At 41.0% G+C, this 26,661-nt stretch overlaps 1 protein-coding gene across 2 annotated transcripts in view; it reads right to left on the reverse strand.

Annotated features, from left to right (window-relative positions):
- Reck (Reversion-inducing-cysteine-rich protein with kazal motifs) overlaps window positions 1-26,661 on the reverse strand; it is a 104,522-nt gene that overhangs the window by 7,323 nt on the left and 70,538 nt on the right. For both annotated transcript variants that reach the window (XM_022060668.2, XM_022060667.2), the window contains exons 3-9: window positions 15,068-15,151; window positions 8,675-8,711; window positions 4,095-4,258; window positions 2,606-2,801; window positions 1,903-2,036; window positions 1,270-1,522; window positions 260-536 (exon numbers count right to left, since the gene is read on the reverse strand). In XM_022060668.2, coding sequence (XP_021916360.1) covers window positions 260-536; window positions 1,270-1,522; window positions 1,903-2,036; window positions 2,606-2,801; window positions 4,095-4,258; window positions 8,675-8,711; window positions 15,068-15,151 — 1,145 coding nt within the window. The remainder of the gene's footprint in view (window positions 1-259; window positions 537-1,269; window positions 1,523-1,902; window positions 2,037-2,605; window positions 2,802-4,094; window positions 4,259-8,674; window positions 8,712-15,067; window positions 15,152-26,661) is intronic.

Raw genomic sequence — 26,661 nt, forward strand, 5'->3', positions numbered from 1 at the left:
CAATAGCTGCATGGCTGCATAATGGTTTAGCAGTATAATGCCACAATGTACAGCCAGATGGACTGCACAAATGTTGTGATGCACAGCTCATAAAAGTTAACAGATCGTAAAAATATAACTATTAATTTGTAAAAAAGAAAAAATCAGTCTTAAAATTGTGTGATACCAATGTACAGTACATTTAGGAAAATAATTATCCTGCCTCATGCAGTGGAAATCAAAGAAAATTACATACATCAGACTACTACATGACATTTACCTGCAGATTCTATTAGCATGAGTGTGTCTATGGCAAGGTTTGATCTGCAGGGCACATGCAACTGCCTTCCACATGTTGGGCGAGCACCGCGAGATATTCCGAACAGGCAACTGCAGGCCAGGAAGCCCCAGGTACCCCTGTTGCTGCCACAGCGCAACGTCATACCTGGCAGCATCATCAGCCTGAAGGGTGCAGCTGCGGAAGAGGTCTGTGGGTCGGTTGTTGAAATTGGTGCAGTAACTCAGACCTTCACAACCCAGTTCACATGGTTCCTCAACTGAACAACACAAAATTGAACTTTCTGAGTAAAGTTGTCAAATCACTGCAGGAACAGGTAAACTGAAAATTTAACCAAATAATTTATGCATTTTTAACCAATACTTTATCATTGCTAAATAACAATTGGATAGTGAACAAACAAAACTGTCTGTTTCACATTAAAATGTTTAAAAAGAATAGATCCCTGATACAATGAATCACAGATATTGCTGTCATCAGGCTAAAGGTGGAAAAGTTACGATATTTTGAAAAGAGGTACTTTTATAAACATCAAAATGCAGTTTAAAGGGTGTATGGAAAAAGTAAGTAAGAAAAAAGGTACTTTTGGTTAGTGTTGTTGTTGGTAGGGTATACATTTTAATTGTATTGTCTTACAGAACAGAAGATGATGCTTCCTTATTGTCTATGCAACAAGAAGAAAAATAAACAAGTATGCAAATGGTATTCATCATCTCTGCAAGTAAATGGGTTGTTAAAGTTAAAACACCTTGCAGATCTTTCAGTAAGGTTCAGGGTACTATACAAGCATGTGTCCAAACATACAAATAAATGTGATAGAAGAAACTTCAGCCTCACCAGCTGATTCCAGAATTTCATCTACAATATTTCTATGAAAATTATGATGACATATCAAGAAAAAAACTAAAATTTTGGTAAAACAGGAATGAAGGCTCTCATTAAAAATTAAGAAAAATCTTTTCCCACAACCTGTTTCAATGTACACACATTACCTTCATCAATGCAGTGAAAAAGACTGTCTTCAGAAAGCTCTGACAAACACTCTCGATCAAACTCGTCCCATGATCTAGTCCATTCATTAGAGAATGTCTTCAGACACAGCCGCCTGCAGGTGGGACTCTCTGCCTTAGAGCAACAGTGCAGTTTGGCAGAGTCCATGCCCATGCGATCAATTCGTGATACTTCAACTGTTGTTGGACCTGCAGCTGACTCTGAGCTCTGAAGAAAGCACTGCCACAATACATCCTGCAAATTACAATGATGGTGATGACTCTTTTAGCCTGGGGCAATCGGTGGTAGTTTCAGGATGTCCAAAATTGCATGGAGTTGAAATCTCTACATTTATATAATAGATAAAACCCATAAGAATTTTGGATTTAAATAAAGGAAAGAAAATTATTTACATTGGTATAACTCATATTCATCATGGTTACTGACAGCAATCTCAGCCTTTATCATCAGTGCTCTGATGATAACGGCAGCAAGAACCTCTGAAATGTCGGTAAAGTGCAACTCTATTAAAGGGTTTTAAAGTAGCAGCTTAAGAATTATAATGAATGTGTAATCAGCCCTCTGTTTCTAAAATACTTGTTGAATGCAAGAAAACTTGGAAGACATACACTTACATGAGGCAATGGTGGGCCACAACCTCCTTCCTGCAAGCTGTCAACAATTTCCTGTCCTGTGGTCTTGATGCGAAGGATCCGGCGACACGAGTCCCTGCACTGTTTTTTGCCTGCCTTGTCACAGCAGTGTAGATCTGAAATAAAATGATAATTTCCTTCATGACTGGTCTTAATGCTACTCATTAATCAATCTGTCAGTATGTTGTCAGATATCATAATAGGGTAAGTCAATTTATCAATAAATTCACTCACTACCTACAGATTTCACTAATGGATCAGTTCTCATCCCCACAATCCATCCAGTGTTAGAAACAGATTACAGGTCTTATGAACTGTTACTTCCGATGGCACAGTTCTTATGATGTCAAAATTTCTGTCTCTGCGGTTCTTCTCTAACCAAAGAAATTCGTAATTCTCTCATTCAGATAAAAGCTTAAACAATAATACACTCCTTTTTTCAGGCTCTCCATGGTTGCAATGTTAAGCCCCATATTGTAGGAGATGAATTGAACAAGTTACAAGAGATTATAAAAATATATGCGTAAACATAGTTGGGTACTGGCCACTTGCTTAACTTGCGGTAAATAATGCCATAAGATCAATGGTCGTCATGAACAATGGATGTTCTCTACTGTGTAAAAATGTCATATATTGATAAATTCCTTCTCGACACAACCAATTCTCGATGTCAGGTGATACTTACACTTGTGTGGGTTAGTGGTTGGAGTGACACGAGTGAAGTTTTTGACACACTGCAGAACTTTGGGGCTCTGGTCACTACAGGATTCGATCACAGAACTGCGGGCCTCTCGACTTGGTGTCAGCTGAGACCTGAAGATGGCTCTGCAGGCTTGGTGGCACTCAGTTGTCTTTGCATTCCCACAACACTCTTCGCCAATCTGAAATTGTGAATCGGACAGTATGAAATTAAATACGACCTAGAAGAAGTAACAAAGAAATTTACGTCTGTTAAACTCTGCATGCATTTCTCATTTGCTTCAACTGAGCTACTGGCCTGAATTCACTAACCTATGAACAACGACCAACATAAAAAATAAAAGGTCGATTTTACTTTTCTTTCCACCTTGGATTCACTGGTAATAGAATCAACAGATATGTGACTAGGATCATTTTCTTTCAACCTCAGCATGCAGTTTAAGTGCCTGGAACCCCTAACAGCACATGACAGTGTTAAAAATAATGTTATCACTTCTGAAATATCACAGAATACAGACAAATTATATTACTTGCAGTAATAAAAAATAATTCATTATTTCTCACAAGTCTATACAAAACTTTTCATGTAATTCCTATATCTTATTAGTACAAGTTTAAACACAAATTTGTGATTGGTGTTTAGTAACAGACTGAAGAACTCAGATTTGGCTGCACGCAGACTGAATCTTTTGTAGCATCATACAACACCACACATCAGGCACCTCAGAGTGCTTGTGACACTACTGCATACCATTCATGTCAGTTATACTGTCTTGTTTAACAGGTTTGCCGAAGGAGCAGCCAACCACATTAGGCAATACCAGTTCTCGTGAATGGGAAGGTGGGGGAATGTGAGAGGAATTTTCCACTTTGCTCTGTGTTATGATAGCTTTCATATTTCACAAAAAAAGATAAGCTTGTACTATGCCTAGTTGTATGCTTCCCTCTTACACGAATGTCATGCCACAAGGCATGGCAGTATCAATAAATTGAGGTGGTTGTAGAAGGGCAATGAGATGGGTTGGGCATATGGAAAATATGAAAAATTTGTACAAAATGTCGAGAGTAAAGCGTATATGAAACCTAGAGGTGGATGGACGGATAATATTAAGATGGAAGTATATTACGTAAATAAGATATGAAGTTGCAGACTGCATCCATCTCACTCGGGGTAGGATCAGTGGAATTTCTTAACCAGATGAGCAGATATTGTTAGTTAAGGACTCCACTCGGTGATAGTAGTTAGTTGGTTAGTCACTAATAACGTCATGTAGGGCCTTAACATCTTCGAAATATAAGCATGTTTTGCGGTAATATTTCTTTTCAATGCAAAATAAAAACATGGCAGCAGGGGCAAAATCTACATTTAGATTTCGGGTTTCACACAATATGTTGCTGAAACACTGTTACCAACGTGTGAGGAAATTACTGAGGCTGCGTCTGTGTCAACATGGATGCCATGATGAATGACTCACCTCTTGTCTGTCGAGGCAAGTGAAGAACGCGAGTTCGTCGCTCTGACGGCAACTCTGAACCAAATCTTGCCTCCTGGCCGCGGTAACGCATGCGTGCTGACATTTCTCGGACTGGGGCAGAGGGCAACATGCCCGCCCCGACCAGCCCTCACCTTTACTGATCTCTGAAACAAGAAGTCTCATAGTAATGGGGCTGAGAGATCTACAGATGCAGGTGAATGAACCAGTTCGCGTGAACCGCTTGTTTGGCATCTGTTCTCAGCAGCCTTTGTTGGTGTCAGATCAGCACCGTGCAGAATCTTTTAAAATCAACAGACTCTCATATAGGAGAACCCTATGCAAGCCACTGAATACAATTCTAAACCAGCTCCACCGACTTCCTATTCTCAAAATCTGTTTCTCCTCCATCTCATTCGCGGTCTACTAAGTAGTAAGTTCAAACAGTTTCATTCTCAAAAAATTGTGTCTGCATATTTTGGCTCTCCGTCCGTTTTCAATGTTCGGACAATTATAACCTCCCTCGTTTCCAAATCCTTATCGATAACCTCTATAAACCACATTGTTCGTAACTTATATTTATAGATTATACGAAATTTCTCACTTTAGTTAAAACATTTTCCTGAATACTTTATTTTCAATTCATGCGATTTAAGTTATTTCCTCAAACAATCACAAAACAATTTGTAACTTCGTGTGTTTCCTCTCCGCAGAGGTTTCCGATGTAGAATTTCGGATGTTCACGGCAGAGTGAGTTTAAACTGTACTGTATCGACATGAAGTGGTTACAGTTACAGCATTCCACGTATTATTACTTTGTTGTGTGATGTCGGCTAATATTAACAGAAATTAATATATTTGTAGATGACTGTCTTGTGGGATATTGCACCATGTGGTCCTACAGAAGTTTGCGGTCGTTTCAGAGGTGTCTGCTGTCTCCATCATCAGGACGATCCTTATGATGACACCCAGAAGAGGGTAATTTTCATACTCGCCGCCGTGAAAACCTGGAATTTCAGCACGATATGTTTTGTAATAAAACACACATCATTCGTGTGCCACTAATTTCCACAAGACGCTCTATTTCCTAAACTCTGGTGTCCAGTTCTGCCTCTCAGTGACTAGTAACATCCAAATGAAAGCACTATAATTAGGTCCATGTCTGGATGCAGGCGTATATTCCGAACGTGTAATGCAGGACCAGTAAAAATTACTTGCATTCGTATTCCTGACATTGGAATCTCCACGACCAATCGCCAGTTTTACGATAAATTAGTGTTCCACCTAAAGCGGATTTTGCTTTTTCACACCAAATTCAACCTTGTAGGAGGGGTCAGAAGTGGCTCTGTTGTACAAAATGTTTCCTCTCTGTTTCATTCTCTTCTGCATTGTATTAATAAATTCAGTAAATATTCCGTACATACAGAACAAATATCGAAGAGCAGTGTGCTCACAAACGACAGGACAAGAGAATCCGTATTTACAGTCCGAGCCGGATAAAATCTGAAGATAAGTGTCCCACAGCGGCCACGTACTGTAAGCGGACACAACATGTCACCCACGGAAGCCACTATCAACAAAATCATAGCATGCGGTAACCCTGCTGCTCGCAATCAAAAGGGCTTAATAAATTGCACAGCTGGTTGCCTATACACGACAGAGGAATACGAAGGCAGAGGAATGGTCCATTGTCTACGACGAGAGGAAAAATCAACCGCCTCATCCTCCAATGTCTCTTGCTACTATGCCAAGTAAAAACATCAGACTCAACTGCTACACACCTCAGCTTTAATGTGGTTTTCTTCAGGACTATTAAGTGTCTTGATAGTGCACTCAAACGGGCCACGACCAACCCGGAGACCGGGTATCTTAAAAGGCTTTACGCTATTTTCCTCAGATCCCCAGGTAAATTAAGGCATGGTATTACACTTTAAATTATACCACGAACGCTTCCTTTCACATCCTTTCCAATTCATTGTTCACTGACTATCCTACCATCGACGCAGTATAATCTAAGCCAGTGGTATTCAACCTTTTTTGTTCGCGTACCCCCAGATGTAATTTCTCTCTAACTTTGTACCCCCAAAGTTGTTGGTGTATAATTCAAGTTATACATAGTATATAATCCACATCTAAAATAAATTAAATAAATTACATTACTGATTATTCAGTGTTTATCATAAGATATATATTTTTTAAAAAAATTTCACGTACCCCCTAAGATGTCTTCGCGTACCCCAGGTTGAATACCACTGATCTAAGCTACTGAAAGCGTCGATAACCAACGTAATAGCACGATCATTTATCTTCAGTTCTTTTACCGTACATTTTAATCCCCGTATGTTACTTGACAATTGATTAACTCTGCAGTTAATATAACGTCCTTAAATGATGTAAAATCCAACCGCCCAATGAATACTAACGGAATTATACGTCAGTTCTCCACGACATTCAAAAGAAACGAAGATCCGTTCGAGTGTCATGCGGCATTGTGGTGCAAAAGGCAGATTGGAGACTGATTTCCGGTGAAAAATGTGCCACTTTTACAGAGCATCCACACGAGATAAAGTGGCAAAGATCTGAAAAGGTAGAAGCAGTGAGTGGGCCAGGTCAATGTTTGTGGCCTGATAACATTTTACCCTCAGACTCCCCACAGCTCGTATTATGACCACTGCAGTCTCCTGCGTTTATGTTTGCCTACCTGCCGAGAACTTGAAGAAGTTCTCGGCAGGCTTACCAACATCACCGCAATCAATTATGGAATCGGTTTCAGACATGCAGTGCCACACAAGACTCGTCTGCCTACAACGCACATGGACCCAAGAAAGTCTTCACAGAGCGGTGAAATTTAAGAAATTGTTTGGTGTCACCTCAATACAATTTTATTAAGTAATGTCAGAATTTGTGCACCTATTTATATATTTAGTTATTTTTATGACTTCAGATATCTGTTATTTTAGAGCAAATCAACTCTGGTACAAATCATTTCCACATTTTACAAAATTTTTAAACAAATCTAAAATCGAAGATTCCTGTCTTCTGGGTTGTTGCGCTGTGTAGTCTGGTTGATGTTAGCCAACGTTTCAGAGGTCATACTGCCCTGATGCCCGAGGTAGTATGACCTCTGAAACGTTGGTTAACATCTACCAGAGTACACAGCCCAACAACCCAGAAGACGGGAATCTTCATACTCACCGCTGTGAAACCTCAAATCTTACAAATCTAAAATTACCTAAAAGATACGTGGGCTCCTGATATAAAATAAATAAACTCGTTCTCTGATTCACACACAAAGCAACAGATGTAAATTCATTGCTCAAAACAGCTACTAGGATTACAACAAAGTTTTAAAGACTGAAATCTTTAGAAACATTTAGACTAATACTACCCATTCCGTAACATAAATTTCTCTCGCACATATGACGGAGCCTGAAAGGCCTGATGGGAGTGCTGAATATTTGAAAATAATGGATGTACCTCTGCGGTAACACTGCATCAGAGGCGTATGACGCAGCCGTCGCTTTACGTTTCGCGTGTGTCGTAAACACAGCATCCCACCGCATAACTCACGGCTATCTTGCATCTCGCAGCAGCTACTTAAACACTACCTCACTCCAGAGTCACGAAGCCATGACTTGCTGTGACACAAGGTCGCGAACAAAGACAGTCAACCGAACGGAGAGCCAATGCATTGTAAAAGCCAGTCAGTCACACAGTAGAAACACGTCCAAACCTGCCCAATATGTCAATTCCATAAAATAGTGAACATTGTAATGACAAGGTCTTCCCGGCGCCAATTCAACGCGCCACAAACATGACTTAAGACATAGCAGTAACAATGCGCAGGATGTTATAGATTCGACGCCGACGTCGGGAAGCCCTCAAATGACGTAAAATTTATGGCAGATAAGTCTCAAGATGATACTGAAAACCAAACTAGAAAACCGACGCCGAGCGTCGCGACATCACAAGCTAACAGGAATGTGACTGAGGCCTTGAGATAACAATGAGAGAAACTTCACAAAATCGACGCCCGGCCACTCTTACATCGTTTCCAATTACATCCCGAGGGCTTTAGTCACATGTCTGGCGGCCTTGCATTGCGTCGCGACGCCCAGCGTCGGTTTAACAGTCAGGTTACCATGTCATCGGCAGACTTGCGTGCATTAAACCTGGCGCATCAAACTCTTCGCAATGATAGGCGTAACGGCGTTAAGCGTCACGACGCCAGGCGTCGATTCTATAACGTGACCGTTGTAATGACACGGTCTTCAAGGCGTCAGAAATACGACGCCGAACAAAGGGACACCCTTGCCTTATTCTTGAACTGGCAGCTCGAATAACATGTTTATAATTTGATACCAATCCTTGTACTTATAATTGGCTTTCGTATGAGCCGGGTTGTTTCTTGAAGCCTCGAAAACACAACATCCACAGGCACGTTGTTGGCATCGCCGTAACATAACGCGGCTCGTACCAGAACGCTTTTCAAGTGCAGATGTCAATTTTGTGTTCAATCAGAGTGTACATTAAGGACGTGATGATCATGTGTAACTGATCACCACACAGTGTCGTGTACTCACCCTCCAGTGTCTCGTTCATGCACTGCCAGAAAGATACCTGAAATAAAATCAGACCATTAGTACAACGTTTTCCAATACAACTATCGTAACATAAAGCAAGGCAAAGTAATGCACAGCGCAGCGTAACAACTCAAAGCGCACAGCAGGTTTAGGAAACGAATGCAGTATTATTTGGTTTGGTGTAGACGCGAGAAATCCAAACGCCATTACGAAGAATCAAATCCCGGTCTTCCACTCCGCAGGCAACGACTTTACCAACAGAAGTACAGTCCATGTCTTTTAAATATGGTTCAAGTACAATTGTCTTTGATTTCCACCGTAAGACAAGATGTCCCTGTGCTTACAGAACCATGCAATGAACACATTCGTGAAGTCAAGGTATAACATCACATAATCTTAATAGTGAGACTAGACGGGGATGAGCGGACAGCGTCACGCTCTGGCAGGTTTATCCCCCAGTGAATGAACCCTTGCCACCTAGTGGATGGGAGGTTGGTAGAAGATATAATATTAACAGAATGCTGATCAACGTTTCAACAGAGAGGACTTCCTGTAGCAGTGGTGCCACAGTTGGACATTAAACTTGTTTGCTGTGGAAATTATAGTTATATATTCGTCAATAGAGCCACGGTGGTCTAGCGGTTAGAACGCTGGCCTTGTAATCCTGGGGTCTCGGGTTCGATTCCCGGCGGTGCCCGAATTTATAACTTGTGTTGGGCAAGGCCGTGGTCTAGGCAACACGGAGTTTTCCTCCGGGCATCCCAACAATTACTCCATTCACACACAGAAGAAGGCAATGGCAAACCACTTCTGGATCATCTGCCAAGAACGTATATGAACAGGTCCCAGTCCGAGAAAAGGATGGAAGGATCCTGTTCATATGGACCTGTCGTCAGACAGAACACTACAAATAAAAAAAAATCGTCAATGCGAGTCTGTCGTAATGTGCGGGTTTTCAAATTAAAACTGCGCCCTGAATACGTTTTAGACCTAACCTTCACTTGCATCCATCACTTCGAGGAGTTATAGAAATATTTGCGGCTATAAAGATTTTATCATCACCATACCAGAAAACGCAATACGAGGCAGGTTTGATGCACAATGAAGATGGCGCCGTGTAGAAATTAACAGACGTTTCAGAGGTGTTTGCTGTCTCCGCCATTTAAGCGCTACAACCCAGAAGGCACAATTCGGCGGTCACGACTAAAACAAACAGGGCAATATATTTATAACGGCTGCAGACTTTCTTATGACCTCAACATACGTATCTCCCGTCCGAAACTCTGAATATTCTGGGATGTCAGAGGCCTGAAGAAGTTCTCCATGTCCTCTTGTTATTTTTGTTGGTGACGTGACGTCACCAGGCTGAGCCAATGTTCCACAAATGCGCGTCACAGTTTATAAAACTGTCAGCGACGCAAAAGCGTCGTCCCGTAACGCTTTGATGTCGAGCCCCTATTTAGGAAAATACATACAAACAAAGAGTAAAATAAGTGTGTGAAGCTGTACTCTATTTTAGAGTTAACTAAGTTCCGAACTGTTATTTGCGATTGTAAAAGACTACGTTCGCGCGCGCGCGCGCGCGCGTGTATGTACGTATATATATCAATATATGTGCATATATGAATTTTCTGATGACTCTATAACAGGGATTACAATGTAATATTACTTCCGCGTGGTTCTTTAAACCTTTGTGCTCCTAGTAATTATGAATTATTGATTTTCTTCAGCGCGATGTTTCTGTAACTCCGTTTCCCGCCATGTAACAGGAACAGGAGGGACAAACAGGGCTGTATTATCTTTCTCTGCATTTCATTAAACACTTTAAACCCAAGATATCGTGTATATACATCGTCAAAGACTGATATAATTTTGTTTATTTAACTTCATATTTCAATGCAGCGTGATAGACGCCTTATCTTAAGAACTGAAATTCGTTCTTCCTACATACTAATATATAAACAGTAAATTACTCAAAAAATGAATACCCAAAGAATAAGCTTAAATTGAACCCCCCCCCCCCCCCCCCTGGAAGCTATGTAACAACGTACTTCGTTTCATACGCACAGCATCGCGGTGAGTGCGCGCTTTATAAATATTTATGGAGAGTGCGTGCAGCCACACAGCGAAGACTTTGTGGGAGGGGAAATTGGAGGCCCGAGAAACTTCAGAAAGACGTCTATTGCTCTGAATTCGCTGCAAAGTAATGTTCATTGGTATCTAACGACAGTGCATTGCCAAAGACTGAGGACAAACAAACGCTCCTAGCGTCGTAAAAGTTATGGGCATTTTTCTCCATTTACTTCTCTAAAATCCCATAACATTACTTAAAGAAACGCGTATAAAATAAGAGCAAACGATTATGCTTAGTTGTACCAGTACACATTTCTGTGGGAGGCTTCCGGTCTGTATCACGAACCAGAACATTGTGTCTCTTTTATGCTCCCTTATCACGAAAAGAAATGACGTCTTCGAAGGCCATTTCCGCTCGAGTATCCTGCTTCTCTACAACCGAGGAAAAAATTCTAATACCCACTACACGCATCAAACCATAATTCAACCCAGAAACCAATGTGGGCGATCGCTAACAATCTATTCCCCAGGTTAGAACAACGTGCGAAACGCCTGGCAACGGCTGCAACTTCTCCTGCACCCTTGTGTGGCGGGTCTGTCTAACTTGATTTAGTACGGCGGAATGAAGCTACTTCGGGGGAAAGAAAAAGAACGACGCAGCTCGAATGCAGATAAAAATTCGAAACATCAAAACACAAACATGACGCATTTAAACCTTAAACCTTAAATCAAAATGTCATTGGTGTCTTGTACTACAGTAAAATGACATCTTCAGTTCTCATTCTTTACCGTTACAAACCACGTGTCTGTATTTCCGAAAACACATGAGAACATTTCAGTGCTTGGCGCGTTTAAAATTCTAACATAATCCTTTGCAGGCACTGATGAATCGTAATCAATTATTTAAAATACTGGTTTCCATTACCCGATTTAACGTTAAGAGACTAGGTGTTCAGCCCTTAATGTGTATTTAACTTAAGCATTTCTGTTTGATGCTCTGAGGAAAAAGCTATTATCATTTTTTAAACCGACAGACAGACAATATGTTTTCTTTCAGAAATCGAATTTTTAAATATTTGCATCAGCTTCTCCATCTAAAAATTAATGCGACGTACTTTAGCAAAAAAAAAAACCCACGCACTTTACAGTACACAGAAATATTATAACATCACGCTGCTGGTATCATCACATCTTTTCGTGAGATCACATCTGCAGTTCCTCCTTCTTCCACGACACGACACAAACCATGCGTCTTACTTCCTTCTGGCGGTACATGAAAGCAAACAAATGCTTCCTAAAGAACCAAGACCCCCGTTTGAATATCCAGAACGTTTGTCGAGAGACGGGAGTAGAATAGTGAGGGTGACAATCAATTCTATGGACCACGATGTTGAGGTGATTGTTCTCTAGAGCCTGACATGTGGGGGGGGGGGGGGGGGGGAGAGAGGTTGAATGCGTCATGAAAAATTAGCCACAATTTGAAGAACAAGAAGGAATAGCCGATTGTCTCCTGTGGATTCATGAGAAGAAAAGACGGTACGTTCTCTTTCCAGGTCGGGGGGAGGGGGCTTGAGGGTAATGGCTGTTAAGAATCCCTCAATGCTTCATCACAAGGACCTCGAAAACTATACGTCGCCAGATGCTTCGTCCCCTGTCACAGCGGGGAAAAAACAACAAACGCACAAGAGAACACTGACTGGGAAAAATAACGACAGCTGGTTTCGACTGTGTGAAGTTAAGATCATCAGTGGGAGCACCAGTTATTACATGGACCATAAAATTTAAATGTAATCTTGTTAGTTGCAGCGAGTCGCATTTTACACCCTTAAAATGTACAGCGAAACTGCCTTTAATAGACTGTATCTGGCGGCCCTTTTTCCATTCTGGATTATAGAGCTAACAAACAGTCACATTGCTGTTCCTAGATTATTAAATACCTGCTCACAGCGCTATAAAATAGCTTTTTTATTATGTCGACTGAGTGAAAATGTCTAGAAGATTAGCGGATTTGACATAACGAGAACCTCGTCATTTATGCATCACGCCTATGATTCTAGTCTTGTATTTACTTACATTCTGATGTATATTTTGGTGACCGGATATTAACATATAATACACTGTACGAAATTTTATATGTTTATTTATGGGCAAACATCTTTCCTTAGGATGGCCCAAAATCTACCTAAAATCTGATAAAAATGTACGCTAGCATAATGTATGAAAATTGTATTTGAATTATTTATCGTTTTGAAGCTTTATATAATTATATACACCTGAGGATGGTTCTTTTAGGAACTGAAACATGTCGTGAAACATGAAAAATGATGGTCTAATGTAAATCGAATATTTCGATAAAGAACATCATTTAATATTTTAAATATTTTAAATGTTAATTATTGTAATATTTTAATATTTAATAAGAATTATTGTAATTATACGGACAAAATTTAATATATACTTAATATCTACCTAGGAAGTTCAAAACTCAATGTTCTCCGCGCGGATGATTACAATTTAAAGAGACACACTGTAGTTCTCAAGCAATTTGTTTTCATTCGATTTTGTAGATAACAAAAAATGGCGGCCTACAGTACCGAGCAACGGATATTCATGACCGAAGATTACATTCGACATTGAAGCACAGAAAGGATCAGAAAAGCATTTCAGCTAAAGTCTGGCGTCGAAGTTGAACCGGATAGGCACATAACTTCTAAGTTCGTCTGAAAAATTTCACAATATAGGATCAGTTGTCAACAGCAACTAACTAATACTCTCACTGAACACATTGTAATATCAATTACATGAGGTGCTAATTTAAATTTATTTTAATTAGATTTTTATGCGTAATCGTTCAGGAAAAACAAAGCATTAAACTTAGTAGGTACATTTTGGGTCATTGCGTATCTGCTAATAGAATTTATATGATCACTCTTTATGGTACTTATCTTTATAACAAATTAATAACTAGAAAAGAGAATTCGGGAGACAAGTACATCCTATCCTTGGCAGACTGTCGGAAAATAACGACTTCTTCACGAGCTTGAAACACGATATACACTGCCAAGTTATTGAGAGGCACTTAACGAATTTGATATTCTCGACGTAGGATAAATCCCAGATGCACTCCGTCACGATTCGCTTCAAACATTCTGTTGCATTACAGGTCTCGCTACTTTACAGACGCTGTCATGAGTATCTATCGCACGCACGGCGCATTTGACTACAAAACTGATTATAACGTTACATTGGTAGTGACCTCAGATCCATCAACTTTGTCACAGCCGGCAAACAAGTTACGAGCTCCGCTGTAATCTAATTTGAGCAGACAACGGCTCGGTTTGCTGGAACGTGGGATTGGGAGATGCTGGCATGACAGAATACATGTAACTCCCTGGCACTACGGCCGTCAGAGGTTCTTCAACATTACAACAAAGGGCTACCATTTAACCCTTGAAGCCGAAACTCGTCTAAATATTTAAATATTCACTCCGTACCGCAAAGAAAACACAACTCTGTAGAAGCACAATCGTATCTTCGTATTTCGTATCCCACATAGACAGACCTATAACAATTTCCAAATTCAGATCTAACGCTGTCTGGGCGCCCTTTGCTTTGGTGTGTAAAATGCGTGTCGGATCGCAAGTCTATATCAAATAAAAATTTAAGGTTTTAAACAGGTAAAGTCTGGGCAGCAGCGGTGGACAGACTTAATACGGACAATATATTATGTTGTCAGAGCAGAAACATGTTTGGGGTTATGATTTTGTCTCAAGAAAAAAAATATTGTACGTTAATAATCTAAATAAGAACCCGCCGAACCCCCTGGGGTTCTGGAGAACACAGTTTGGAAATCACTGTGTACACAGTGGTCCACTGGAAGGAAACATGCCTCCATGTGACACCTGCAGAGCCGTCAGCTATAAGGTTAGGCGGTCTGCGGGCCCTCGATCTCTGGCATAAAGGGTTAGAGTTACAGAAGCCATAACGCTCAGCGTCACGTACAAACGGACACTCGCTCACAGAAGACCTTGCTCCGTGGCAGTGCTGATGTGGCTGTCGCAACTGCTGGACAACGTCCAAATGGTCCAAAAGAGACACTGAACTCCGGTATGAGGACACTGACTCTGATGGCCTCTTCTGCAACTGCCGGACAGCTGGAATTTACATAGACATAACGGCGAAAATACCAACGCCAATGCATGACTTGTACTGGGTAAGAAACAACTTACTGTAGCCCCTCATACAATATTAAGATGACCAAATCCAGGAATATTAGTGCTCACATTCCAGATACACTGATAACAAGTATAAGCAACTTACCAACTGAGACGAGCAAAAATTTTGAACATTCTGAAGTCTCTTCTCGCGGACGCTGTTATCTGCAGCAATAGCAACTAGTGACATCTGTGAACAAAGAAAAGCAAAGATGCAGTTAAGATTTTATGTAGTACACCTCATAAGGTAGCAAATCACATGATGTAAGAATATGTTAAACAAATTAAGACGTCATTCTGCATCTTAATTCCAAACGAAAGAAGAGACACACTTTCTGAACCTTGCGTTACAAAAATAAATAATTCTGGTATAATAATTGCTATATACTAAGACTGCCTACTTCTGAGGTGCAAATGACAAGTTTGAATATATGAATACATGAAGGTATACTTCACACATACTGCATACACAGTTGAAACAAACATTTAAGTTCCAAATCATTCATCCTTTAGTGCCATGGGGATAAAAACATTTCCAAACAATTTCTTAAGATTGTTCACACGACTAAACTGAGGATGAATGACTGAGCCATGCAGCACTCGTGGCGATGCACAAGCTTTTGGCCTTTTTAAGCTCTCCGAACCTTCGGGTTATAAAACACCGGAGGTCCTTGACCAGCTGAGACTACAAAGTGCCCGGGGAATATGGCCCTTAACGGCGCTGTTTAAACTTCGAAGGCTACGTAGTATTAATTGCGTAAGACTGGAAGATAATAAATTGTAAGTAATGGTTTGGATAAAGGAGACCACTGCCCATTTCAAGGTATTAACCTGAAATTCTCCGGGACAGACTAAGGAAAATAACGAAAACCTCAAATAGAACTGCCGGTTATCAAACGCGGGACCTTACGAATACACCAATGCCCTTTGTCTGACAATGTACAGTCTTCTGCATTTTAAAATACACGCTTATGAATGTAGTTACATCCTCAATCAACGTCTCCTCTGAATGCATCTTCGTAGTTCAGTCGCAGGCCTTCCAGACGCCTTCCAATAAAATGAAGAAGGTTCACGAAGTTTAGTGCGAACGGAATCTAAGCGTGAAGCAGTAAATGATTCCAGTTGGAGGCAATGCGCCCCTATCTTGGAATCTCTCGTCATAAATCCTACCCGATATACACTCTCTTCTGGAAAGCACATTAATTCTTACTCCTCTGGGTCTCTTTCTTTATCCACATCGCTCTCTTTGAACGCAGATGGCAAGTGAAAGAAGATAAATACGTCAGCGACTTCCATTTTTTATTCGTGTGTAGAACTTCCCGTATTTTCCATTAAAGATGTATGGAGCGCAGTGGTTTCTCGGTTTTAGAGAAACCTTATAGAATCACAAATTGTCTGCCGCGGTTTTAAATTTTATGTGTATTGTAGACGAATCAGCGTCGTATTTACAGAACTGATTCGCAGATTTATCCCTGAAATACCTGGGACACGAAAGCGTCATTTTATAAAAAAAAAAACTGCTTTGAAAAGGTAAACTTGTGACCAACATTTATGCCAACAGTGCATCCGGATTTTATTCAAACCCTTATAAAATATTACATTGTGGATATGAAGCACCGGGTTCGTATCGGTCCCGCGGTCAACTGCTCGGTCATTTTTTGAGGTCGTGCTGTTCGTCAGTCAGAACCGCCGAAAGCAATTTTCTATTCCACACAATAACAGACTGAAACAGCGAGTATACGTCGGTGCAAGGGTAAAGGATTGTAAGACCAAAAAATTAAAAGCGAAATATGATACAGAAGTGTCTGCTTGTTAGACATTTCCTACTTTGGTAAGACAAGACATAGATGCAGTCTTCAAGTAGGGGCTGTGACGTGGAAAGCTAATCGCAGGTCTACAGGATTGTTAGACTTTATTAGATGCGCGTTCACACGACATCGCTTCTAACACGTGACAGTGTCCGACAGGCCCTTTTGATCACACCTCTGCATCCTCCAGCCTTCATTTCCATGGAGATTGTCCCGACACGATCACGAGTTGGGTAGCCAGATCAAACAAATCTGTCTCCTCTCTGTGTCAGCAATCTGTTCTTTAATATGAAGCCATGTTCGCCCTACATCCTGACTGAGCTAGGCTCCTCTCCCGGTCAATATTTAGATACGATCGCAACAAATGAATAGCACCCTACTTTTTCGGTAGATCTGTCTTTCTATATAAATCTTAATAAACCGATCCTGAAGACACGTTCATAAGCGACGGTGTTAATACGGGCTGCAGACCTGTATTAACTGTGCAGGGCTAACTGCATCATTTATCGGCACGATCTCGTATGAAGTTCCTCTGACAAGAAGCTACAATTTACGTGACTGTACCCAACACCCGAAGCCCGTTTTACACCTTCCAATATTTCGTTAATTAATTTTTGACAACATAGACTGGCGAGGTACTATCTGACATTTCGGAGTTGTTGGAAATTGAGTAATAAAAATGTCAAGTAGCTTAGAAGTCGTTGGAACTCGTTTCTTTGATAGTCGACATCGAGCTCCTTTGGACTCTGTCCAAGGGTCAACATGTATAATTACAAGACACCATAGCATTTAACAGTTGAACTCAATTTAACTCGCTTGCAGACTGAGTTTCTTACAGCTGGGGGAATACACAGGACTGTTAGCAAAACATAAGTGTCGTTCACCGGCTAATCGACAACGTTTATAATGTCACAGATTATCACGGGAGCAAAAATCGACGTTTCAGAGTCCCACACGCATCCAGCAATATTTAGACTCTACGACTTCAATCTAGTTGTGAATTATGGCGGAAACAGAGGCATCTGTCCACTTTATGCCTTCAAGAATTGAAACGTAAGACATTCACCAGGACAGGATGTTCAACGACTTAACCCAAGATCGTCCCAAATTCAAGCCGTATACTTCACCGAGGAGCTAGTCACCATGTGAACCAGTTTTTACTCAAAACAAACTAAGGGGGCGAAATCTGACACCTTCTACACTACTTCATTGTATCCGTCCCAATGGGCCGGAGCTCGTTAAGACAATGACAAGGGTCTACATGTCAGCTGATGAATGGTCACATGAATGCACATCACGTTCTAAAGAAAAGTTAGCATTCAGTCTCAAAACCACACACACACTTGTGAGAGACAGCAGAGAAAGGTTTGGCTGTCAGCTTCGAAAGTCGGAATCACAGTTTAATACCACGTACGTTGCCATGCCATACAGCAGTCTAGGACAGGGAAGTAGGCCCCATACTATCGGCCAACTGCCCCAATTTTAATGCGAGTCTTTGTATGTATGTATACATATGTGTCTCTATTCCTCCTCTTCTATTGGATATTTATCTTGTTTCATTTATATCTTTAGCGAGAAAAGTATTTAACAGCTCAAAAAAATTATTGTGTTGAAACCGACAGGTTCTTTTAGTCATCACAAAAATTCTCCATGTCACCGAATTTCTTTCGATCAATTTTTTATATCTCCAATCTACGTCCAAGTCTGCGATAGAGTGTTTTACTAGGTTTTCCAAAAAAGAAGACTTTGTATACATTACTTATTTCTTCGTAAATGCTACCATCTACCATTTTGGCCATCGTAATTTTCTTGTTTAATTTATATGGCGAATCAAACAGTGAAGTTCCTCGTTGCGTTATTTTCTCACTTTCGTGCAAATAATGTCCTTGGAACCTTGTACAGCAACGGCGAAGAAGTGTTTGAGAACAGCCTTGCTGTCTGTCCCGGGGGCACTGCAGCGCGACACCTGGTGATCCCGCCTGCACCTCATTCGTACGACGCACCGAGCCCCGAGCAACGAAGGAAGAGAGACGCCACCAGCAAGAGGCCGAACAGGTTTCTCCTCAAATTCGGTATCAACGGCAAAATCAGAGAACAGGTTTAAATCAATGAATTATAGATGTTAATTACAATTAAGTGTATACAGTAGTACACGGGAATGGTATAAATTAACCGGACAGGATGGGCGAGGTTCATTTTGCTGCTGTTATAATGAACCGAGAACAACTCGCGAGAAAACGAATTTTACTGCGATCTGCCAGATATGATCGAACTCTGAACATTGGCGGCAACTGCACGCTTGTCGTGTCTCTCGGCGCAAAGAGACTGTATTACGCTGCAGATTCCTTCGTTGGTCCTTTGTGCGTCTCACACTTTCGCTACGAGAATCATAGACGAACACAAGAGTTGTATTACATGGAGGATGATTCGTGCAGATGACATCTGTGCCAAATACCAGCATCGCCTTGGAGCAGAAAAATAAACAGAGTCTGGATTTGATCAAAAATATTCCAAAATGGTATTTTATTACGAAGGAAAACCCTCGGTGTTTTATTTTCCGTGTATTTTAAATCTGTGTACGATATGTTCAGATATACATAATGATCCATCAAAGAGCTACCCTACGAATTTCTATCATATTTAGTGTTTGGGGTTGCGGTCTACAGAGTCATCACGTGGGTCCAAGTTTGTTAAATATCGCTACAACGTAAATTAAACTTAATCAATTTTCTCAAAATTCCTATTATTATTTCTAAACAGTTCAGCATTCTCCTCCTCAGTGTCTTTGTGTGTGTATATAATTAATTATTTACTTACGTTTGAAAACGAGTAATAATTTTTCCATCTGCTAATTCTTGTATTTTCGTAACTGGTCCATTAATTATTTTCCTTTCTGCTCGTTTCTCACTCTTATTTCTAGTTATTTCTCTATCTTTTGTTTCTGTTTATTTTACCATATGAATATCCCTTTGTATGTATTGTGTTCGTCATATCTTCCTATTCCATCGTTTCGCTCCTTTCTCCCCTTATTCTTATCTGTCCCTCTTTATCAGCATTCCCTTCTTTAAAACAAGACGGGACGGGGCTCGCAAATGACCGAGCGATCAACATCTACTGCAAATTTCTCGCTCGAGCTGACAGCAGCAAACGGTTAGTTGCTGCTGCATCTACCTGCACTGGAAGAATTCCGCGACTAGACTGAAATCTACTTGTTCAATCAAGTCTCATTACGCGAAGTACTTAAGAGCCTGTGGCATCTTTTATATAACAAAAACGTGTAAAGGGAAACATTCAACATACTCCCTCACTGCAATCAGGTCTGCATTACGCTAACATTTTTCAGTGTCAGGAAATTACGTCAAATTTTCTAAGATGACGTGTTAATTTACTTCTCGGCTTTAGTTCGGAATGTGGAATAGCTGCTGCATGGTGCTATTTGTCACGATCCAGCATACCACACGAGGTTCCTTCAGAATGAGAGGTGGTGGCTCTGTGTTCGCACATGTTAAAAGACGGGCTAAGGACTTTCTTGCAGAACCGAAAGACGGACGAAGGATACAAAGTAATTCCACTTTCCTCTTCATACCATTGATACGTCAGAAAACAAACGCAAATAAAAAAACAACAACCGAATATGACTTGTCTTCTGGTCTGTTATGTCATGTAGTAAAGAAACTTACCGAAGTTTCAGAGGTACTTTCTGCTTCCATCATCAGGTCGATCGCTCTGTTCGCCTCAAATCTCATAACAACAAGAAATAGTTTCCATGAAGTTCACGGCAAGCGAAAAGTGAGTGAATTACCTGATGTATCCCCTGCCGCCGTGGCAACCGGGAGGTTACGGTACTCTAGACCAGTGGTCCCCAACGCGGTGCCCGCGGGCGCCATGGCTTTTTTTTTTTGGGTGCCCGCGTTGATACCGAAAGAGGTTATACTGAATAATGAAGGCCGTTCAACCATGAAATTATAAAATCAGAGCGCATATCTCGACTTACAGACGCCCATTTTGACGATCGTTTGCGAGCAGCAACATCCTACACTCCCAAATTTGAAAAAACTGGCCGATGAAATGCAGTGCCAAACATCACACTAACCTCCCACTTGAGTAATAATAATTGTACTTAAAAAACTACGTATTTTTGATTGCGTGATTTCTTGTATCATTAAACTTCGTGTTATTTTGCCTATTATTTGGTGTCCATATCTTATTTGTCCAGAGAAAATAAAATTTGGCTTTGTTAATTGGTTGGTGCCCGCCACGATCTCATAAACTCTCAAACGTGCCCGTAGGCACAAAAGGTTGGGGACCATTGCTGTAGACGCTACCGTAGCCTTGGACTTGACGCTGAGACAACCCAGGCTTTTCCCCGTATAAGGAACCGCAAAGGCAGGCCGTCGTACGGGTGATATGTGGTCTTGTTCTCTTGCATGTACAAGAGGTGCTGGCTGGCTGGCCGGCATCTTCCCAAGCTACGTACGGGCTTATGGTTAGCGGTAGCGAGCGGAGGAAAACGCAGGTCTCGCATCTGCCGTTACCTCACAACCGACATTTGCGGACTCCAAAGACCAGAATCCTCACTGAGAAGTCGTTAAACTGGTCAAGAAATTCCCCACCTTTCAAGGAGTCTAAACGGGCTGCTACCCTGAGTCACATGAATCCAACCCGCACTCTTCCATCATGCTTAAGATCCGTTTGAATATTATCCTCCCATCTATACCTAGGCCTTCCAGATTTTCCGAATACACTTTTGTACGCATTTCTCTCCTCTGCCACGCGCCCTTGAACTTGCAGGGACAAAGCAAGTATTTCCACAGTATCATTACAGCACAGATCCTGCTTACATCTCTAGCAGAATTCCTAAGGCTCGCAGAGATTCTCGTGATGGAAGTAAAGAGGCGATACATGACGCATTTACATCCCTTTGTATCATCACACCAACCCTTCATACGTAACAAAAGTCAGAACGTGCCCCGAACGCCTGACTGTTTCTCATTTCTGAATGTTAGATGACACAGAATAAGAAGTGGCAGGATAATGTTAAAGGAAGGGTTCGCCGAAAGGTACAGGAGGAGGAAATCAAATCATCTGAGAAAATGCAGGAATTTAGACTGGACCAGTTCGTCGTGTGGTCAGCATACCAGCACATCTGTACGGTACAGGATACTGTAAAATCAAATCTCGAGTACTAGTAATATTAAAATTAACCAGATTTAACATTCGCGGAACTCTGAAATGCGCCACGCGAAGAGGCAAGCAAATATTTTCAATACCTGTTCTTTTTTTCGTAATTCTGATATCTGCTAAATAGGAAAGGCAACGGGCAATCGGCCTCCGAATTTGCGTCACTGGCTTTCAGAGAAACAGTGCAACGTTAAACAGGAACAAAACGAAGCTACATAAATCTAAACCTGCTGCTCTATCAGGAAGTAATTTCTGAATGACGTAGTTCGCACAGAATGTCAATTCAATTTTCATGATTCTGCTTGAAATACTTAAACGAAACGTGGTAGGAAGATCCAAAGAAACATTCATTCTTCTTTTAAATTCGGTCTTCTAGTAAAACAATCCATCAGCTGTCTTAACCACGGTGACATAAATTCCGTCGCCATTTTCAATTTGTCTCCACGGTGATCTGATCCCCTTCCAGATAGCATTGCTGTCGAAGAGACAAGACGCACGCTACAGTTCTGTCACTTGTTTCAAGATGGATGAACAGGTTTTACCCGTAAAAAGTCGATAACAATGACTGCAGCAGGCCATGTCAGATTGCTAATAGATCAATCGATCACCAGTTCCCGACAATACAGCGCGTACTCCTGGTTTGCGTATACCGTACCTGAGAAGAACATGAGGTTCCAGGCGATTTCTTGCTGGTTTCTGTCATCCTACGTGGCAGCCAGTCGTCTTCAAGAGACGATGTTTATACTTCAATACAGCAGTATTTCCAAATCTGCAACGCCAAGTACTGCAAACGGTAATATATGAAGAACAGCTCTACAGCAGATGCTGAAAATGTCTACCATCTACTCGAAGACAAACATACGTCCTAAATGCTATTACCAGTTGTGTTATTCGGCACTTATTTGTCAGGGCACGCGGCCCAGCAACAGGGCGACCTTTATTCTGTATCAGGTGGGAGGTTCACACGCTGCTGGACTTGTTTCTGAATTAATTTTTGTATTAAATACGTCGTTGTTCTTGGGTAGCGTTTCAATTGGTACATATTATGTAATTCAGTGCATATTTTGAAATGATCGGCCATTTCTGAGACGATGAGAAGTAACATTTAAAACGAGCTATCGGAACGTTTCAATATCTGGAGCAGCATAAGCCAGGATAAAACCTTCAAATAAGTCATTACCCACCTTCACAAATCTGTATGTCTGTAATAAATAACTTTTTGTTTTGTTTTCCTCGGTATTCATTCTAACTGCCTTAATATAATAAGAATGCCCAAAATTCTGCTATAACGTTTAAAATATTCTGGTAGTTTCCTTGCGTCAACTTTGAATACAATAAAGATGACTTATCTGTGGTAACTGTCGAGCCTTGAAAGTTTGGAAACGTCTTTGCTTCCCTCGTCATTCTGGATAAAGCGTTAAGACGACACTAATTCCAATAATCTCCCGTTAACTGTCAGTTTTTCCAAGGGTCGCTTAGGGTCATGTAAACGATGAGAGCTCATACTATCTCGGTCATAAAATAGATTGCCTTGGCGTCTGCAGCTTCAGACTTGGAGTGAGTATTATCCCTTCCTGCTAAAGGATTTAATGTTTGGTAAGGTAACTTGTTATGTAAGCTATTCGATCAAAACATCACAAAAACAAATAAGTCTTCTTATTCAAATCATTAAGAAACTGATTAAAAAACTTTTTGAACTCGACAGGTTTACACAGTGAACCACGACATTTCATCCTGTTGTTTATGGACTTAGCTTTCAAATATCTTCGATCGTAATTTCTCCCAAAGGGAAAGAGAGACCAACCATCAGTTTTCTCTTTTATGTATCCCCTGTGTCTGTTCCTCAAAACTGGGACGAATTTCTGCCTATCGTCTTTTGTCTACATTCACCTGATCGGATACACCAGCAATTACAATATTTATCAGTTCGAATTTCCAGAAATAAAATTTAAATCCCAATAAAATTCATGTTAAATTCTCATTAATTTTTTGGTGTTGAAATTAGGGTAAAATGTGGCGTCAATAAGAAGCCCTGTAACGTCTGCCAATTTCTACATCCCAGGAGACATTTATATTCGCCGCCATGAGAACCCGAAACGTTACCCAGAATTTGAACGAACAGAAAATGAGGCTATACCACAATGTAATCTCGACGTCCGCTTGGACTAACTGTGGATATTCACGATAAGCAATAGTCTTTATAGCCGGTCCAGCCTGCAACCTTCGGATACGTTGCATCAGAACAGAACTTCGTTTTTTCATTGTTTAAAAAAAGAAACATTTTCCTATTAAATTATATAATATTAATCTGAAACAATTTCCATGTGATAAACATTTTAGCATTCAAATTTATAACAGCAGGCTGGTGACTTCAGGCAAAGATTGCTGAACTGATATCCGGCCTGAGAAGCCGACCACATTTCTATCGGAAACAAACGCACACACTCGAGCGGGTCGTATTACTGCGATATACTTTGAATACATTTATCACAATCGCAAGCCATGATCTCACATTACCCATCAGGCGGTAGGACGCCAAAAGCAAGAATTAATAATGTGACATGATTCAATTATAAACTGGTTAGCCATACTCTGGCAGCTGCAGGTGCTTTTCAAAGAAGAACATTTTCTTTCATCGGGAGCTCGAAACGTACGTTATAAATATATATCTGAAGGGACGCCGACTACCCTGATAGAATTTTTGCAATTTTCTTCCGGCTCTGAATGCAGTTTCTAAGACAGAACTTTCCTCTTGAAACTGAGGTACGTAAATGACCCCATTTGCAGAAGACCAAGAAACAGACAGCCACGCGCGTGGCTAACCTTTGTGGCTGAATTGCGATTTCGTCATTAGCGCAGGCATTTTCTGAAACCAAGCGATTATCATGAGTAAGAAACTTCTGTGCTTTGCTGTGGGCACGGGGCTACTAGCGGATTAGAACTTGGAGGCACAAAAGACCAGCTAAGGGTCGTAATGCAAGGGACGTTTCGACGCCCACCCAATTTACATAAACACAGTAGAGGACTTTAAATTCAGTCACGACCTCTGTCTTCCACAACCCTTTTATTCGTCATTGGCAGACATACTACCATACCACGCCATGTAACCAAACCAATTAACACACATCGTTAAACAATCCAAAGGGTGATTACGCTGTAAATAAACAACCATAATAATAATAATAATAATAAACCGACTTGTAATATTATTTCCTACATGCATGTACATCACAAATACGAAGTGTATCTCATTAGATCTGGAAAACTTTCGTCTCTGTATAACGATGTGGCAAGATTGGCATGGATTGTACATAAAATCTATAAATCTACATTTTTTCGATGTTGAGTGAATCCCGTCATGCGCATGCAACCTCTCCGCCAGATGTGTATTGCGGAGTCAAAACTCGGTATACATACAGGCGCTTTGTGGTATCATATAACGTCCTGCTGAGCCAGAATATGAAAAATTCATCACAATAAGAGTAGAAAGAGCGAGGTCCATTATCTTCAAAGGCATAACTGTGTCGTGAGATTTGACTGCAATATGGCAAAAATCCAGCGGCCACACTACAGCGTGAAGACGTCGCACATTCCCGCCGCTGTCTAGTCGTCAGTTCTTTTTGTCTGCTGTATAACCACAAAACAGACCACTTTCAAATGCTTTCACTCCTTTCCAGAAGGAACAGAGGGCACTGCTCGAAACATTCCTCCCCAAAGCGTATCAAATGTAGTCTTTCTCTACCCCTCTGTTAACTCGTTTTTATCCCTGCAGCACGAAATATGTTTTAATTTAAAATACGGAAACTGCGAACTTTGGAACACGCCCTCACAGTAGGAATGCACGTCTCGAAGACGGGAGCAGCGCTCCGAGGTCATTCCGAGGTCTGGCGAAAGCGATAAGCAACAGCAGCTAAGGGGTCAGTTCTCGGAGATGTCCACTACGCGCACCTCGAGCTGCTTGATTGTATACCACGGCTACAGTTCAGATCGGAAAGAAATTAATGAATTGGATCCCATGTGGGTCACCCGATGAGTCAATTGAAAACAGATTTCTGTACCGCGAGAGGCACTAGTGGGCCACAGAACTCAGCCGCTTATTGGAGACTCAAGAGTTCCCGGACTATTTCTAACGCCACAGCTGAGGGCAGAAAATGTAGGTGGATCGCGTTTGTGAGACAACGATGCGTGACGCGGTTTTACAGGAAGGGTTCTGAATTTCTTTCATCAGTTTAGGGCGAGGGTCACCAATGGCACCCCATAATGACAAAAAGTATGAAGTCCCTTCCCTAGTAAAGCCACTGTGCGAACATCTCCAGCGGCACCAGAGAGCACGAAAATCACATTAAGCCATCACATACCAACTCAATGACACGTTTCTTTCACTGAAATGTTAAAAAGCCCTGGACACAAAACAAATTTCTTTTCTGGCATCAAATGTATGATTATGAAAAACGTGTTCAAGTCCTAGAAGGACCTTAATGTTACTTGACACATTTTATAGTAAAATGTTTATCTTCCATTGGTCTTGTAGTTTTATTATTCTCGGACAGCAGCGCTACTATGCAAGCCACGATGGCAATTACCAGCAAGTTGTTACGGTTCCATCGTTATGACTGTCGAAATGGGACAACAGGGCACAACACCAATTTACTTCAGAGAACAAAAATGCACAATCATAACGTACAGTCCTGTTTGCATCGTGACATAGGTC

This window comes from Zootermopsis nevadensis, unplaced genomic scaffold (genome assembly GCF_977971745.1).
Source record: "Zootermopsis nevadensis isolate Lab colony 2312 unplaced genomic scaffold, Znev_1.0 Znev_ptg000030l, whole genome shotgun sequence".
In the NCBI taxonomy this organism is placed as follows: Eukaryota; Metazoa; Arthropoda; class Insecta; order Blattodea; family Termopsidae; genus Zootermopsis; species Zootermopsis nevadensis.